Source organism: Branchiostoma floridae, chromosome 5 (assembly GCF_000003815.2).
Source record: "Branchiostoma floridae strain S238N-H82 chromosome 5, Bfl_VNyyK, whole genome shotgun sequence".
Taxonomy (NCBI): Eukaryota; Metazoa; Chordata; class Leptocardii; order Amphioxiformes; family Branchiostomatidae; genus Branchiostoma; species Branchiostoma floridae.
In genome coordinates this window covers 6,609,080-6,627,047 of record NC_049983.1, presented here as the reverse complement: position 1 = coordinate 6,627,047, position 17,968 = coordinate 6,609,080, and the positions used below count along the sequence as shown (strand labels likewise).

The window sequence follows — 17,968 nt, the reverse complement described above, 5'->3', positions numbered from 1 at the left end:
AGGAATCAGTGTTATATTACTGAAAAGTGATCTCAAGTATTCTCTGTTTTCTTGTTTGGTTACTGTAACTATATATAATATATAACACCCCTAATTAATTCTTTAAGCCATACCCACCTCTAGTCAAAAACATTGATTATTGGAGTAATATTTTGTATGGCTTCAGACGTTTGCTTGTGCTCCCAACCTTTCATAGTGGTGCTCCTAACTTTTTGCTGGCGCTCCTAAGTTTTAGGAGTTAGGAGCGCCATGCTCCTAGGTCAAAAAGTTAGTCTGGAGCCCTGGATTTCTAACTTGGCAAGTAATACCGTAGGTAGCATGTACATACTCCGTGACATAATTATGTTTTTCATGCTGCGTTGCGTTTTCTTTCTTATTGAGTGTGACATAGTGTTGATTACGGTTTCATCAGTATTTGTTACATGACTTCGTTACCGAACCTGGCGTGTTTGTGTGTATTGTGTTTAGTACTAGGTTAATGTTTGCTTGACTGTGTGCTGTCAATATAACGGTCTATAACAAAACGAAATATAACAAACGGAATAAACTGTTACAAAACGAAGCGGAAAGTTAACGAAACGGAACGAAATATAACGAACTATAACAAAACGAAACGAATTGTAACGAAATGCAACGAAACATAACAGAATGTAACGACGTTAATAAAATGGAACAAAACGGTACGAAAATAAACGAAATAGAACGAAAAATTTTTTTTTTTTTTTTAAGTTCTTTCTTTTTATTCATTTCAAAATAAGGAGAACAAAATCATGGCACAACAAACAAAATTCGTGACGCACATGCATGACAACAAAACTGATACATAAAACCAGTAGACAATAAGAACCATAAAAATTAATGAGAAATTATGAGGACCCCGGAAAATAAATTAAACAATGGCTAAAGGAAACTTAAATCAATACAACATATAATTTACCCCACTTCCCGATGTGTTTAGGCATTTTGTCTAATCTTTTTGCAATGATGCATTCTAATTTATGGACATAAGACACAAATGAAATAAAACTAGATAATTCTAATTTCTGTTGTCGATACTTGAAAATATAAATCTTAGCTAAGAGGATAATAAGATTTGACAGAGCTCGGCAACGGTCACTTAAATCACCAAAGATGACATTGAAAACATTAATATGCAAATGAATATTTGTAAGATTGAAGAACCACTCATCCACCTTGGACCAGAAATTAGCAACAACTCTACAGTCCCAAAACAGGTGAATGACCGTCTCTTCTTCTTCATTGCAAAGGCTACACCTAGGAGAGTTTATTAATTTCCAAGCGAAAAATTAATGAACAGCTGGCAACACATCGTGCACAAAGCAACCAGAGAAAATCACACAGCTTGCTTGCTCACTTGCTTGGCAGTATCCAATTACCGCAAGCCCTAAGCAAACAGAGGTAACGCTTACCTGGTCCACAATACCGAAAACACGTGAATGCAGCAAAAGGGAACATCACCTAGCTACAATATACACCGAGGGACTTCGAATTTCACTGTATAATTCCCTTGTCAACATGAGTAAAAATGTTATTTATGATATAGAAATCAATAAAGTCATTTGAATATAAGATTCGGGGAGTGGGACTCGATCCGACTTCATCACAATTCTAGTAGAAACCGCCCAACCTACTCTCTTATGCCACTGAGCCACGGAAGACTTTCCTTTTTGCCGTCTTTGACTAGAGCCTTTAAACATGACGGTGCGTGATTGCGCAACAAAGACAAAATTAATGATCGTGTAAAAACTTGTCATTGTTCCATCTTTATAGTAAACGGAGTATTTACACATGGTGTTAAAAATTGAACTTAGAAAAGATTATGCAACGTTATTAATATATGCTTCACTGTTGCCTTGCGTTCTTGAATAGTACGTAAACGACTGTACTGCCGGCGTGCGGGTGTTAGGTCAATCAGTAGCGCGTCTGCATTGCGATACATGGCTGCCAGAAATGGCGCCGGTTCGAATCCTACCTTGTCTTACATGTATGTTATGTGTGAATCTGCAAAAATAATCTTACACATTTACTACGCACTTTCAGCATTCCTCGGAGAAGCTCATGTGTTATCTGTACAAAATTAACAAGTAACGTTAATCCATGTTGGAAATTCTAATATTTCATTTTGCCGACTAAAACATACCAAAAATAGAACTAACCTAATTTTACAACAGCTGTCATAACAGCTTGTCCTAAAATATTCAACATTTAAATACATATAGTACGTTAAGGACGTTATAGATATTTTTCTTATTCAATGATGACAAACACAACCTTGTCTACATCCTTGAAGTTTCTCTCGGTGCTTGATTGCTTATTTTACTTTTACCCTAAGGTGTTGGAAAAGACCGAAATTTCCATGCCCCGACGCACGGTGTTTATAACCAGAATCAATGTAAATCGCGGAGCTACATATACCAGAGCACATGGAACCTCTACATGCCAATCATTCCGGTAGCCACGGAAACAGTCACCACGGTGACGTGCGTCGCCATGCCGTCACTCACCGGAGTTGCCATGGCGCCGGACTGTCTCCGAGTCAGCCATTTTTGTTTCGGTAGTCTTGGCAACGTTACTTGTCGTCAAGGCAACTCAGGTAGGTTTCCAGTCGTGATTAGAACACAACCCGATTCCAACTTTCTAGTCGTTATTCATGCGGTTTTGAGTCGTAAGGTGGAACAGGTGAGAAAATGGTCGTAATTCAGTAGGGAATGTCCCACCTGACGACTGGCTTACACCCCGTTCCCGACCCGCAGGAAAATTGGTCAGCCATTCACGACCCAAACACTGCTGTGGGCCAAACACGACCGACGACCCATTCACGCCTAATGTTTGACTGATCAACGACCTGCTCGAGCACTGTGCACTGTCAATTAGCTTGTTTGTTTTAGATTATGAGATTTATTGAAATTTATTATTTGTATAACAGTTAATCAGCTTGATTGTTGCATTGGTAAAATGTTAATGAGGTTTTTTTCCCAGGAATTTTTAGCTAGTGTACTGTTTGAACTTCGTTGAAAATTTTTGTTTTGATGAGTTTTATTGAAAGTTTGTCATCTTTTGCAACAAGCTTTCAGCTTGATTGAAAGAAAAAATGTACCAGATTCCATGTTATGAATATGAAATAATAAGTACTTTGAGAATGCAGAAAATGTAATTTTTTTCTTGACTTGATTGTCACATTGAGTAATGAACTTGGAGATACCCTAGTCACAGTGAATGCATTTTTTGCAAATTAAGTTAACTTGGCTTATTTGTTATGTTTGGCCCAGTTGTACTTTTAGATAGTTGTTTTTCTTGCAGATGTTAACTTTGACATTCAGATCATTCAAGGTGTCAATGTTACAAGTACTATAAAAAAAACTGTTTTGGGCCTTTGAAAGTTGTTACTAATATCATAAATATCTTAACTTAGTCTAGCATTACTTAGTTAGATTACTAGTATGTTGGCTTTGGGCTTTTTTCAGCACTTTGTACTTGCTAGAAATGTTTATATAGCATTACATTTTAATTTCATTTTAGGCACTCATCCAAGTGTGGGTAGGCTCACTTATGTCTGCAATGTCCAAACTTAAAAGGGCTGACATAAATAGGAGAACTTTGAGAAGTAACATTTTCTTCTTGAAGTTCTTGACCATTGAGTCTAAGATATGCATCATTAAATTTATATCCTTGTAAGTTGTAGTAAGTAGTTCAGTTTGCATTAAATTATTAATTCTAAAACTAAAAAAGATAAACGTGACATCACCAAAGTTCTTGACAGAATAATCAAAAGATTATAATCAGCATATAAAAAGATTTATAGACATGAAAGCTAACCAGTAATGACAAAGTAGGTTGACATTCTTTCCGATCCTGTAAATTAATCATTGCCCCATTTTACGGGGCGACATATTGATTCTGACGTGTGCCCTAATTCCTATTGAGCCCTGGAGAGCCGTAACCTGTTTGTATAACCCAATCAGTCTTTAGGCACCTCTTCTTGATGCAAAATTTACAAATCGCAAAACATGTTGCGACTTGTTATGATGTACTGGCTGTAAATGGAAAGATAACTTGATTTCACGACAATGAACTTTCTGTGACATTCTTGGCAAATAGACTTTTTGCTAAAACTGTAAAAGTCGTATTTGTAAGGCCTAGGAGAAAAATGTTGTATTTCCTGTTTCGGTCCTGAAAAAATTATGGTAGGTACGGATTATCTTCTTTTTTCTTCAAATTTCTCTTCTTTTAGACTTTGGCCTAAACTCTAGCGATAGAATACAATTTAACAAAGTAAAACTGAAATGCATGAGGGCGCTTACATTTTCAATGTCTGTGGATACATCTATCCTTCATTAGATAGGACAAGCAGTTCTTTTACTTGAATAGGAAGCATAGTAAAAATTCTAATTAAAAACTATGTGATTCCACTGTGCATCCCCCCAAAAAAAGTCTAGGGTCGGCAGGTTTTTCTAGGTTCAGTGGGAAAACAGGAAACGCAACATTTTTTTCCTAGGCCTAATTCTTTAAGTGCTTTGACCATGTTTTTTCATGTCATTACCAGTTCATGAACCATGCATGAATGAGTCCATATCTGGGAAAGGTCGAGGTTGTCTTGTTTTCTCTTTGACTTAAAATCCCACTGTATTTATAGTTACCTCCTGTATTTGGAAGAAACCACTTGCACGAAGGGAGGGACAGATAGATAGTGGATTTTTGTTAGATATTCTGTCTTTGTTAGTTTAAAATGTGCATTTTTTAGTCAGTCATTTGTTTGGATATTTGTTAATGTAAGAAATTTGCCATGATTAATTTTTTCCAAAACAAAAGTATCCATTTTCGACTTTTGATATTCAAGTTTTGTTTACTTATGAATGTACCATAAAAGAAATGACAACCTGTACTTTGGCTGTTTAATTTCTGTTTCATCCTGCCACCACTTTTTTCTAGTATGCCAAGTTACCACTTTACAAATATGCATAAACATAGCCAGAATGGGTCGCCTGCTATGCTGCAGATTTTGCCCTTGGCCATATGCAGAATTGTCTGTAAACCACAAGATACAATGTTGTGAGGAAAGTGTGACATTTTTCTCTTTGTAACTTGTTTGAAACCACCACTTGGCACTCTATGATTCAACTTTTAATTGGTCAATCAGTATCTTGTTGTGTTTTAGAATCTTGGAGAAAGAAAATGTTTTGTTTTTTTAAAAGACTGGCTTTTTGCTCGTCCTTGGGGGCTTGTCTTTTAAAGCTGACAAGGAAGGTCAGGGTCACAAACTGCAGTATTTATCATTACTCCATAAAATGATGTAGAAATTTTGTATGGGGATGTCCCTGTAGCTCTACTGGTTGCAGCTCTCATGGTTGAGTTCGGGGTTCCAATCCATAGACGGGGGTTACGGTGGGGCTGCACCGTCTTTTGAAAGGGACATAAAATGTGAGAGGGGGTCCCAAGTAACCATACCCTGTAAATGTACCAACACTTGCTGATCTTTGTGCCACTAGACGCTACAAGTACAACTTGTACAAGTGTTAACGCTTGTTCACCTTTCTCTCACAGTCACAGGTAACCTATATCCGTTGTTTTACAAACAATGTGTTAATGGATATCAAGTTGGTAAACAGTGGTTTCAAACTGCAATATTTTGAAAATATTAACTTTTTAAAATTGTAATATTTTGAAAATATTAACTTTTTTTAACAGCAATGTTTTGTAAAAGTGCAAGCTGGAAGCACCATCTTCTTATCCCTAAATACCTTTTTTTATAATGGATTTAGGTTACCCCATAGATAAGGTGAACTAGCTTAAACAACAAGAAGTAGAATTGTTGACGAAACCTTATCCCCAGTGATCTCACCATATGTCAACTTTGATATGTAGCAGAAAAGGCCTGCTACAACAATTTGAAAATTTGCCAAGTAGAATTTTGCGTTGTCACTTTTGCCACAGCTTTTGGTAAACATATGGTTTGAACAGTCAATAGAGTCAGTCAATGCCAACACATTTTCTTTATAGAAGGCTTGTTGAAATATACTGTATTTGACATATAGAATTGACCCATGTAGAGGGTTCATAAACCATTAGATATATGTGTGCCATAAAATATGGTTCTCCAATAATGGCAGTTGGCTATTACATGCTAGGGGGTATAGCTACCATTAGTTCATTAGCATGCGAGTGGTGGTTGATTGGCTATTTTTATGGCGTTTGCATTTCAAATAGCATATGGTTGTGCGTGATGTAGATTTTGACCTTTTAGAAATGAAAATTGATGGGTTGGTTTGGCCCAGAGGTCAGGGTTTGTCAGGAGCATGCCTGGGCTTGTGGTGGTGTATTGAGTAGAATACTGTAATTCTTGATTTTATTGCGGTAATTTAATTTTAGCGTTTTTAGCGCCCACTAGTCGAGCGCTAAATTTTCATTACGCGACTTTTTCATTACGCGAATTCACCACCGCCCCCCTCCCTCTAATGTCGCGGCACTGCCGATGATTTCTGGTTTTGTTATATCAAGGTTATATACAGTCACGATCTATTAAACTCTTATCCTTTACATAAACCTGCACACATAACACTAGTTATTCACACAGGAAAAAGAAGTTCGTCGTTCTTCAAGAAATAAAACATATATTTAAATGGAAAGTTTGTCGTCATTTCTTCTACAAAATGCAGTGAAAGCATGCTGCCCTAAACAACACAAATTCGTTACGAGCTGAGCTGCATATTTACACAATCGTATTTATCAATATTATTCTACGCTACGATTTAGAAGTTTGTCCATAAGATATACAAAACAGTTACGAAGTTCATGTTGTGCTACGATGTTACACAAGACTTAGAAAATGTCCGCGTCATCTTAGCGTGCCAGACAACAACAGCAAAAATGGCGTCGCAGAAAAAATACAAAGCCACTACGGAATATTTGGTGTAAATCTACGAATCTCTAGGTAGAAATACAGTCAAATTCATAGCGTCAAAGCGCAATATGTAAGGCGTGTTTTTTGTGAGCTATGAACAATTCGGAATCAAACCCTCATTACAAGAATCCGCCGCCACCCAAGCGTACAGACAACAACAATGAAGTTTCAAAATGGCGCCGATCCTGCGCCGCATGGCATGGTTCTCACAAAAATTATTTCTGCGGCGCCGTATCCAGGTCGGCAACCTTCAAGTCTGGCGATGTTTTTTGTGTGAAAAGTTTCCGATCTTGTTCGTTCCATGGCGGGCGACTTCTTCCAGAAACGTCTTTTTGATCGAATGCGTGGCCGATTCGAGATTCGCTGACGTCCCTCCCAAGTTTTCGCTACCAAATTTCTTGGTCCCGCTTCCGGAGTATGGTGGTAGTTCCCGCTATATTCTCTCGCTGATCGCTGCCTGTATGACTTTCTCGGCCTCCTTATTCACGGCAGCAGTATCAAGTGGGTTGTTGTCGTCGTTGGGTCGGCTATGTCCGCCAAATAAATTTTAGCGGGCCGCCGGACGGCCAGAGTCGGCGGCCGTCAAGCGCGTTTTGAAATCACCGCGTCGGCACGGTCAGAACCACAAGCGCACCGCCGGCGTGTATGTTATTTCTTGGCATGTCTTTTTCGGACTTTATGCTTGTAAACTACCGAGGATTTTGGTAATATTCACGCAATTTTTTCACACACCCGACTGAAAATTTAGCGCCTCCTTCACAACGCTAAAATTAAGTGACGCGAGTTACTCCATTTTCCCCAAAACGCTATAATTTCCAGACGCGAGAATTTCAAGAATTACAGTAACTTGGTGAAACACCACCTGTAGGATTTGAAAGGAACTGCAGGTGCAGTATGCACATCATAAAAAGTGATAGTGTTCAAGAAAATGACACAGTATTTAGTGAACACCCGTATATTAAGTATACAGTTAAAGCTGTATAAGTGACCACCTCTACCGTAAGACCACCTGGCCAATATGACCATTTTAGTGACCATTCCATCTATAGTGACCACCTGTCCATATAGACCATATTCGAGCAGATTTGAAAAATAAAACAGAAGCAGATATAGGTATTTCTAGTGATCTTGATTAATTGATTATCATTTGTAAAATAAAAAATTTAGATCATACATGATTTTTGCTCCGAAAAAAATGAATCCATGATGTATAAAGAAGGTCTAAGTTTTGTAACTGTTGGGTTGTTTTAAGCATTTTTTCTATATATTTTTTATAATCGTCTCCACTTTTACTTCCCCAGCCACCAACCAATGGTTTGTCCCGGCGGTGCGGGGGGACATCCCGCCGGGTTGTGCCGCGTACGGGTTCGTGTGCGACGGCACCCGACTCCTGGTGTTCGGAGGAATGGTGGAGTATGGCAAGTACTCGAATGAACTATACGAGCTGCAGGCCAGTCGCTGGGAGTGGAAGAGACTCAAGCCCAAGTCGCCCAAAAACGGTCTGTAACAGTTACTTAAAGCTTCTGTCCTCATGTTTGCACAAATCGATATCTTCAAATGATATGTAGTAATTAAAAAAATGATTATTTTCATCTAATTAAAAAAGATCATTTTCTAATAACTACAGATCTTAAGAAGATATCAATTTGCACAAACGTGAGTTTGTAGCTTTCATCATTATGCACTCGAAAAACATAGTTGCATTGCAGTGGTATGTACCAAAGTACTGTATTTTCTCATAGAAAAGAATAATATTAGGGGCAATATAACCTGATGACATCATCAATATGCCAATTTCATGTAAGGGCATCTAGTGCGTCCAATTTCTTGTTATTTTAAGAAAAGCGCGTCCAGATGATGCCATGACACATGCCTGGCTAACAGCCTACTGCAAGGTGCCACTATCTTATCAATATGAAATTTCTCTTGCATTTTCCTTAAAAATGGCCGCTGCAAGCCTATAAAAGGCTGTTTTTGACCTTCTACGGCTGTGCTTATTGGTGGTCTTTGCCCTGTATCAGGCCCACCCCCCTGCCCGCGCCTGGGCCACAGCTTCACCATGTGCGGCACCAAGGTCTACCTGTTCGGGGGCCTGGCCAACGACAGCGAGGACCCCAAGAACAACATACCAAGGTCAGGAGAAAGGTTGATATTTCTTATTACGTGTTGTACTTTCATAGTTAGTTCTGAAGTTTGAAGTCCTGAAGTTTTTTCTCAGAAATGCTGTAATATATAGCTTTGTCCGTAATTTTGACACATCGATTTGATACAAAATGCAGTGTGATTTTCAAGATAGTATATTGCAAATAAGATCAAGTTCACTGTTGATATCTTCAAATGAAATTGAAACTCACACACTCACAAGTAAAGAGTTAGACAAGTCTTTTGGCCCAATTGCCCAGGCAAGAGCACGTCCCTCCCTGGTTACCAGATTGTGCTTGTTTGATTTTTTGATGGCTAGATGTGGGTAGATTTTGCTCCAGTTGCATTCTTAAAAATGCTTTTTTTTACTCAAAAATCTTAAGAATTTTATTGTTACGAGTTCAGCTCAGTAAAATTGCATAGAAAAGTCAAGTAAAATATAATTGACTTAAAACTGCAAGTAAAGTTGCATAGAAATGCTGTATGTCATTTAAATTTTGGGCCGATGAAAAGTTGGTTCGGGCCAGTAGATATTTTCTTAGTGGAATTTCTAAAACTACCACTAAGATCTACTAGTAGTTCGTAAAATTGTTGCATTTCTTCCTACAGATACCTGAACGATCTTTACACGCTGGAGTTGAAGCCCCAGTCGGACGTGCGAGCGTGGGACATCCCGCAGACGTACGGCACCCCGCCCCCGCCGCGGGAGTCCCACACCTGCATCTCCTACACCGACAAGGACGGCAAGCGCCCCAGGCTCATCATCTACGGAGGCATGAGCGGGTGTCGTCTGGGGGACCTGTGGCAACTAGAGATAGGTATGTGCCCACAAGATCTATTTTACAGTTTAGCCTACCAAAAAAATTCTCAGCCTAGTTGATTAGTCAACTCAGCCTAGTTGATTAGTCAATTCTCCGCCTAGTCTCAGCCTAGTCATTAAAAAGCTTGTTGACTATGACAAGGAAAATAGATGCTACATATATAGTGTAGACATGTTGATTTCTGCAATTATATGTATAAACTATGATGAAAACTAGTCTAAAGCCCAACATCTTGATATAAAAACTTTAAAAACTCCTGTAGTATGTGAGCACACTGTCTTCTGGAAGGGACGTAAAATGGGTGTCACAAGCACATTAGAATAAAAAGGGTAAGCCACCTGTAAACATGTACCCTGTTACTGTTAAGGAGTAACAGATGAAATACTAACATTGCTTCTTTAGCTTTCTGTATCGATGTTGATTCATGAAGCATTCATTTTTGTCTGTCCTTTGTATAGCATCAAATCTATCGATGTTGATGGTACAACTGTCTTCTTGTTCTTTTTCTACAGAAACTAGTTCGTGGACAAAGCCCCTTGTGAATGGCATTGCCCCCCTCCCCCGCAGCCTGCACTCAGCTACACAGATAAGTCACAGGTCAGACATGGTTTTTCTTGTCATTCTTAATGACTGAGATGTGCACATTTTCTGGATCATTTTCTTCCAAAAAATGTGTATTATGTTTCCGAAAGGAAAAACATACTGTTTTTTTCTTCTGTCATGAACCAATCAGAGCTTAGAACTGCTGGTGACATCAGCATATTATCTGTTAAAGCAAATATGAAGAAAGTATTAGCAGATATGAACTGTGCTATATTAGTAATTACAGGTTTGCTATAGCAAAACCTATTGTTATTTACAGATTGTGACAGCAAAACATGTACTTGTTTCATGTAAGGAAAATTTCTAGGAGGGAAACATCCTGCATTTGCTTGAAAATGTTGGCAAAAACTCCTTGTAATTTGAACCAAGCAAATGCCTTTGGGTCCTCTTGTTTACCTCATCCGTAAAATTCAATTTTCCTCCACAAGACCACTTCATGCCATCATCAGGCATTTATTTCCCTTAAGGGCAATTAATCTGGAATCAAGTCAACGGTAATTTACCGTGCAGATTTAATTTGTTGCAACACAACCTGGCAAAGCAGCCTTTTCAATCAAAACAACAACATTGTAACAGATTCGCTCTAAGCCATCCAAAAAGCCAAGAACGATAAAGCTAGGGAGAAACATTGGAAAGCCGTTTTAACCCCTATAGCTTCGTGGTGGGGCTCTTTTTGTAGAGAAACATGTAATCGAGTAAAGAACTTGGGGTTTCTCTGTTTGCATTTTTGTCTTCAATCAAAACAACAATATTGTGCATTGTAACAAATTTGCTCTAAGCCACCTAAAAGCCAAGAACATTAAATCTAGGAATAGATCTCAAAAAGCCGTTTAAACCCCTATAGCTTCGTGGTGGGGTTCTTTTTGTAGAGAAACATGTAATCGAGTAAAGAACTTGGGGTTTCTCTGTTTGCATTTTTGTCTTCAATCAAAACAACAATATTGTGCATTGTAACAAATTTGCTCTAAGCCATCTAAAAGCCAAGAACATTAAATCTAGGAATAGATCTCAAAAAGCCGTTTTAACCCTTATAGCTTCGTGGTGAGGCTTTTTTTGTAGAGAAACATGTAATTCAGTTAAGAAGTTGGGTTCGCATTTTTTGTACTCTGTAGCTAAATGCTATTGAGTCAGCATAAAGAAGCTTAACAACATTGACGGATTTGTCATTCTAAACCTACAAGATCTGCCAAACTTTAACAAAGGGAAAAGAGATTTGGCAGTGGCCTTGAAGCTATAGAATATGGGATCAGAGCCAGATTGGGAGATTTGTGGGCCAGCTAGGCTAATACCCTCCGCGCAACGAGCCCTCTCTGTGCACGGGGTACAGATAATTTGCATGTGGGGACACGGTGGGGTTGAGCGCTATGCTGTTTTACAAGCGAGGAGGGAAATATGGTAAGTTGGCAAGCTCTCGGGTGTCGAATCTAATTATGATCTCCAAAATTGGTGTACTCGATGTATGTATAATGTAATAACACTGGGGCATTAGCCAAGCTCTTGTTAGATGTAAAATTTATTGGCTTACATTGAAATTGGGTTATAGTTTATCATAGGGACTTAGAGCTATATCTTAGAGCAAGCTGTGACGGCTTCAACTTTCTTATTCTTAGAATCTCCCAAGTTTGTAAGCTATAGGTATGAGAAGTGCACTTAACATTTTTAAGAACACCTTTTGTTTTAGTACAGTATATGTACAAAGGTGCCTGGGGCAAATGGAATGTTCGGTACCTTGGCCAAGGTCGTTTGGAGGGTACACAAATTAGAAACAATCCGGGGAACTGTTTCTCATCAACCGTCACCAAATTGAAACGTCACAACATGAAATGTTCCGTGCAACCATAAGCAATTGGGGATCTATGTTTCTTTCTATACAATATTCATGAACTATTATTGTTTCACTTCTGGCAACTAAGGGTTTTTTTTGTACGAAATCTTTGATTTCTGCAAATTTTGTCAGTGAAGGAACAAAAGTATTGTGTAGAAATCATATTTACTCATAAAATCACACTTTTATTTAAATGTATAAGTAAATGGATATAGATATACATATGAATGTACTTTAACTGTTGTCTGATTGTAATGGTGCGAAAGTAATAAAATGGATAGAGATCATACAAAGGCCTTTTGGGGCAATATATGCCATTGTTGATAATAACTGAAATGTAACATCGTTACGATAAAAGTTGTTCTAAAAAATGTATATTGACTTACAGCACATAAGAATTATTACGTTTCTCCACACTTAAAGAACGGGACTTTTTTGGGGGGAAAATTTATCTGGCAAGTCATTTTGTAGAGGATGTTTGCTTGCATACTGTGAAAAATCAATTCCAGCTGCAAAGAGTGGCTTCAGGCATGTTATATATTATTCATATCCTAGGGAACATGGTAATATGCAATCTGGAAACAATCCTGGAACTGGAGCAAAAGGTGGTTGAATAGAATCCTTCATTGAAACCAGGGTTGGGCAAGTCTATTGGCCCGTTTGCAAGTCATTTTGTCCAAGATGTTCGATTGGGTCAGTATCCTAGAGTTCTTGCGCAGTTTGGCCTATTGCGATTTTTTTATTGGTATAATTGATTGACTAGCCTGAGCAAAAGGTGGTTGAATAGAGTCCTTCATTCAAACCAGGTTGGGGCAAGTCAATTGGAAATATTGCCCTGGGCAAGTGAAAGTGCCACTTGGGTCAGTGTCCCACAGTACTTTTCCGATCTGGCTAGTGAGATTTTTTCTTGGGGTGAGATTTTTCCATGGGTACTTATTGGTGGACTAGCCTGAATAAGTAGCACCACCACGTCTATTGGCTTGTTGCCCAACTGACCTGCTTGTTGGACACCCATAAAGCAAGATATAGTTCGATCAAGCTTCTTGTCATTTCCTGTAATAAGTATAACGTTAAGGTAGGATTTCAGGGTGGCTGAGGAGTTTTGGGGGGTGTTTTTGGTCTTCTAAAATTACCATCTTAGATAATGTATGGACCTTGATTTTTTCTAAGGTAGTACCCTAATGCATAAAGATAATTCATGCAAATTGGTATGATGTCACAATGACGTCATCAACTACTTTAAGGCCACGCCCATTTTTAGAAAAAAAAAGCCTAAAAAGCTTAAATTTTGGCTTGTATTTTGTCTGTTATTATTGAAACTTTTCAGAAATGTGCATAATAGTGATTTGAATAGATCTGTGCGTGGATTTTATCACATCTTGTCATGCTGATTTTTTATTAATTTTTTTCCTGAAATTTTAATTACCCCTTATGCTAACAGCATTTGGGAGCACTAAATAGCATCGTATTGCGTCGGGAGCGCACGAAGTTTTTCCTTAAAGGGTAAATTTCATAATAAAACTTATTCTACCCATTTTCGATGAAATTTTTTTCAAAAATTAGGCCATAAAAATCAAGTTGTTGTGGTAGTAGTGACGTAATCCACTTTTACAGGTCATAAAAAGACCAAAGTGATGTTTTTGAGGTCAAATTTGAATTCGGCATGTGCCAAAACCCCTGTATACTATTTTTTTTTTCTTGTATCTTCAAGGATAGGGAAAAGATGGTGATTTTGCATATCTAATTGGTGGACTCTGATTTTATTACCCCTGGAACTCAATTATTCAGGATTATTCATCATTTCTGAACTAGATGTATAAATTTCAGGACAATATTTCAAATCAACATATTATAAAACCCCTGTACACCAAGTTTTTTTCTTGTATCTTGTATGAGTACGGAGATATTGTAATCTTGCATATTTAATTAGCTGATCAAGAGAAATTATGCATAATTTTCAGGCCTTTCAATGGCCATAACTCTCTAACGGTATGTCCGATTTTGTTGAAATAAAAACCATTCTATTTGTTTTACTAAGACCTATCCAATGATATCAAGTTTGAAAAGTTATGATAAGTTTGAAATTTTTGCATAATTTGAGACAGCTACTTTGACCTTGAATTTTGACAGACAAAAAGGAACATTTGATGGGAAAGTATGTTAGATTATGAAAATAGAACTACATAGAAAATAACATTGATAGTTATTTTTTTGAAAATATCATTTTGAAATTTTGCTCAGCCACCCTGATATACTACCTTAAGTACATGACATCCACACAAAGAAAAAAATAGTAAGCGTTAAGAGTCTTACTCTTATAATAAGCACATTGTTGTATGCTCTAAAGTGCTGGCCTGGTCACTATTATGATAAATTTATTTGACCACAAAACCACAAAGTTACAACCTCTAACCTGACCAAGACTACCCAGGGGACCAATAGAATGTGGTCAAGTGGTCACTATAGACAGGATACTAATGTACCTAATGCTTGTCTCAATGGGGAAATTTGTGACCATGAAAAAGTGGTCACAATAGCCAGGTGGTTCTTATATAGAGCTGGTTTATATATTGACTATACTGTAAATATTTCAAGCTATACAGTATACAGTGGCTTGCTCCGGATTGTTTAGCGTATTTCTAACCAGGATGTTGTTGTTTGTCCGTAAACAGAATGTTTGTGTTTGGCGGCTGGGTTCCGCTGGTGATGGACGACCAGAAGGTGGCCACGCACGAGAAGGAGTGGAAATGCACCAACACCCTGGCCTCCCTCAACCTGGGTAAGTGGTACGGTCCAACATTCCAGGGTGCCAACAGTGCCAAGTGATAACATGCATTACCCAAGTTTCAACTGGTATATTTGTGTATGCTGGGTTATTTATAGGGCGTAGACAGCCTTTTTATCGAGCTGTTGAAATGATATACATGTTTCTAATGTTGTTTAAAGTGTAGTATCCACATTCCACTCTAAAAGTTATTTAAAGGCTTTTTATCGAGTTGTTGAAATGATGATTGTGTGTTTCTAATGTCGTTTCGGTCACTTCTACTTGTAGTTAAAAGTCTGGTGTCCACATTGCGCTTAAAAAGTTATTTATACTATTATAGGCTTTTTATCGAGTTGTTGAAATAATATGTGTGTTTCTGAAAAATAAAAAGTCCAAAACGCCATGGAGAAAATCCTTAAAAATGGTCTTGAGCCAAGCGTTTTAGCGCTACTTTGGCATATCTGTACTTACATCTTAGCCCCTATAGTGAACTGTGGATGGTTATAGACAGTGAGAAATGTGCTGGGCAGTCACTAATGTACTGTGGGGCCCAGTGGTGCCCCTATAATAGCCATAATAATGAGAACTGATGCTCTGACTTCAGACTACAAATCACCCGACTGGACCAATCTATATAACTACAAGGGAAAACGATGGTCGTACGAATTAACCTTATCATGTGTGATATTGGATCGGGGATTTGATTTATATCAAACCAAAATAGGATGTACATGGATTTTGTATATTATAAACTTGTGTGTGTGTATGTTGTGTATTGATTTTAGTGATATTTTTAAACAGACTGCAAGGCCATGTTGATTTGATTATATGGATGCCATCCTCAGGAAATCCCAAACTGATGCAAGCGTGGTAAAAAAAGTTAACTAAAATATAGTTGCCTTCAGTATAAAATCTAAGTGGTCAGGAGGGTTGAAACAAATGACTTAACACACAGAATATGGTATACCAAACAAAAGATTCTCCATTTTTTATCTTTCACATCTTCTTTGACTTTGAAATTGCCTTTGACATTCTACTACATTTCATGAGTTTTTGGAATTTTTTTGCAAATTAAAACTAATACTTACTCATTTTGAAGCTGATTTGTACGATCTACAGTATGGTTGAAATCTTTTTCTTAAAACGGCCGAAAATTGATGCTCACGGATGTCATCCATATAATCTAATCAACATGGCCTCACTCTAAAATAAAATCCTAGCTAGAACGCTAATTCAGCAAAGTCTATAACACCAGGATTCTACAAACGTGCCCAGAATCGTAATAAGTTCTAGCTGGTGCTGTAGGAAAGAACAGGAAATGGCTTGTGACAAATTGTGGCCTTTGTGGATGGAGTAATGATTCATACCTGACATGAAGTCTGATGAAAGCCAGTTGGGGTAAATGGAAAGTTAGGCAGATGTGACTGGAATACTAACAGGTTTGGCGCTCGCTGGGGTCCTTCCATTTTTAACATTAGGGGAGGAGCATGAGCATGAACAAGAACTTTTTTGTGTTTCTATCAAGTTTGTTTTTAGGCACTGTACAGTGAGATGTAAAACCCAGAAGTTTGCTGCAGTACTGTTACAAGCCCCTAGGGGGCCCAAAATCTTATCACTTTAAAGTCTCATGAGAAACTACCCACATGCCGAATATCACGACAATCCATCCAGGCATTCTAGAGTTATCGTGGTCAGAGACAGACAGACTCACACACAAACACAAACGCTATCAAAAACAGAATCTTCTTCGCAAAGGTGACAGTAGTACTTTTAGGGCAACCTCAATGGGACTTTGATGATGTGTATATAGATAATGACTTAAAAGTTAGGCAAGAGTGCAGAAAGCTCTTAGCATTAGTATTGTAGAGTTAGGAAATTTAGAGGACATATTTTTTCTTGAGATTGTAGTCACGTATGCAAGTCTGTCCCGCAGCTTTTAGAAAACAATTCTGGCAAAAGGGCAACCTTTGTCAGTGCATAAGTGGTAAATACCATGTTCTCAGTGTGGGGCGTATACGTGAGCAATAAAGCTTCAATCTAGGGTGATTTTGTTGCCACAATTCACCATTTGCTTTAATGTTAATCAGAAACTTCAATGTTGTAATCGTAAGACGAAGCAAACAATGTTGTTTCTGGTTGTGGTGCTGAATAAAATAGGGTCAGTAGGTAGGGATGGAACAGATACAGTGAAACATTGTATAAGTGGGAAAAAGTGTTTTCTTACAGATATACATTGTACAAGAACAAATAATATTAATTTGATAAAGTGAACAAAGAAATACAATGTTTCTTACACATTCCCAATTAATTTTTTTCAAAGCCTTACAATCTGTTAATACTGTGAAATACAGGAAGTTTACAAAAAATATATAAAACTTCTTGAATTTTGTTTTGAATGTTTGTCACTCAGATATCAGGTTAGAAATTTCCCGTATCTTGCTAGTAGTTGGCCAAAATGGCTAGGGTCGGCAGGTTTTTCTAGGGTCAATCTGGTAACCAGAAACATAACATTTGTTTCCTTGACATAAGGATATAGAAATAGCCAATTTTAGCACAAATCGATAAATTGCTTGCCATTGTGTTCCCCCACAAGTTATGACCCTACTGTAATGACCTTATTTCTTGTCGAGGTAGCACTTAACTATGGTAGAATATATACACCAGACTTATATTGGGTACAGGATTATGCGACAGGAAAAAGGACAGAAATTTCCATTTCCTTTGTAATGATCTTCTAAAATTGCAGCCTTTCTATGAAGTTATGTAATTTACAATGCACATTCTGTAATTTTGTGAGTTCAGTAACAGTTTTGTTACAAACACAGCTTCATATCACTACAGTCACAGATGTGTGATATATATGTTACTGATCAAGATAGTATGATGGATGAATA

General features: G+C 37.8%; 1 protein-coding gene across 1 annotated transcript in view; it reads left to right on the top strand.

The window, feature by feature from the left end:
- LOC118415779 (host cell factor 1-like) overlaps positions 1-17,968 on the top strand; it is a gene marked incomplete in the record, with an annotated part of 60,434 nt that overhangs the window by 5,506 nt on the left and 36,960 nt on the right. The window contains 5 exon segments of the mRNA XM_035820596.1: positions 8,221-8,418; positions 8,941-9,052; positions 9,671-9,879; positions 10,395-10,479; positions 14,983-15,089. Coding sequence (XP_035676489.1) covers positions 8,221-8,418; positions 8,941-9,052; positions 9,671-9,879; positions 10,395-10,479; positions 14,983-15,089 — 711 coding nt within the window.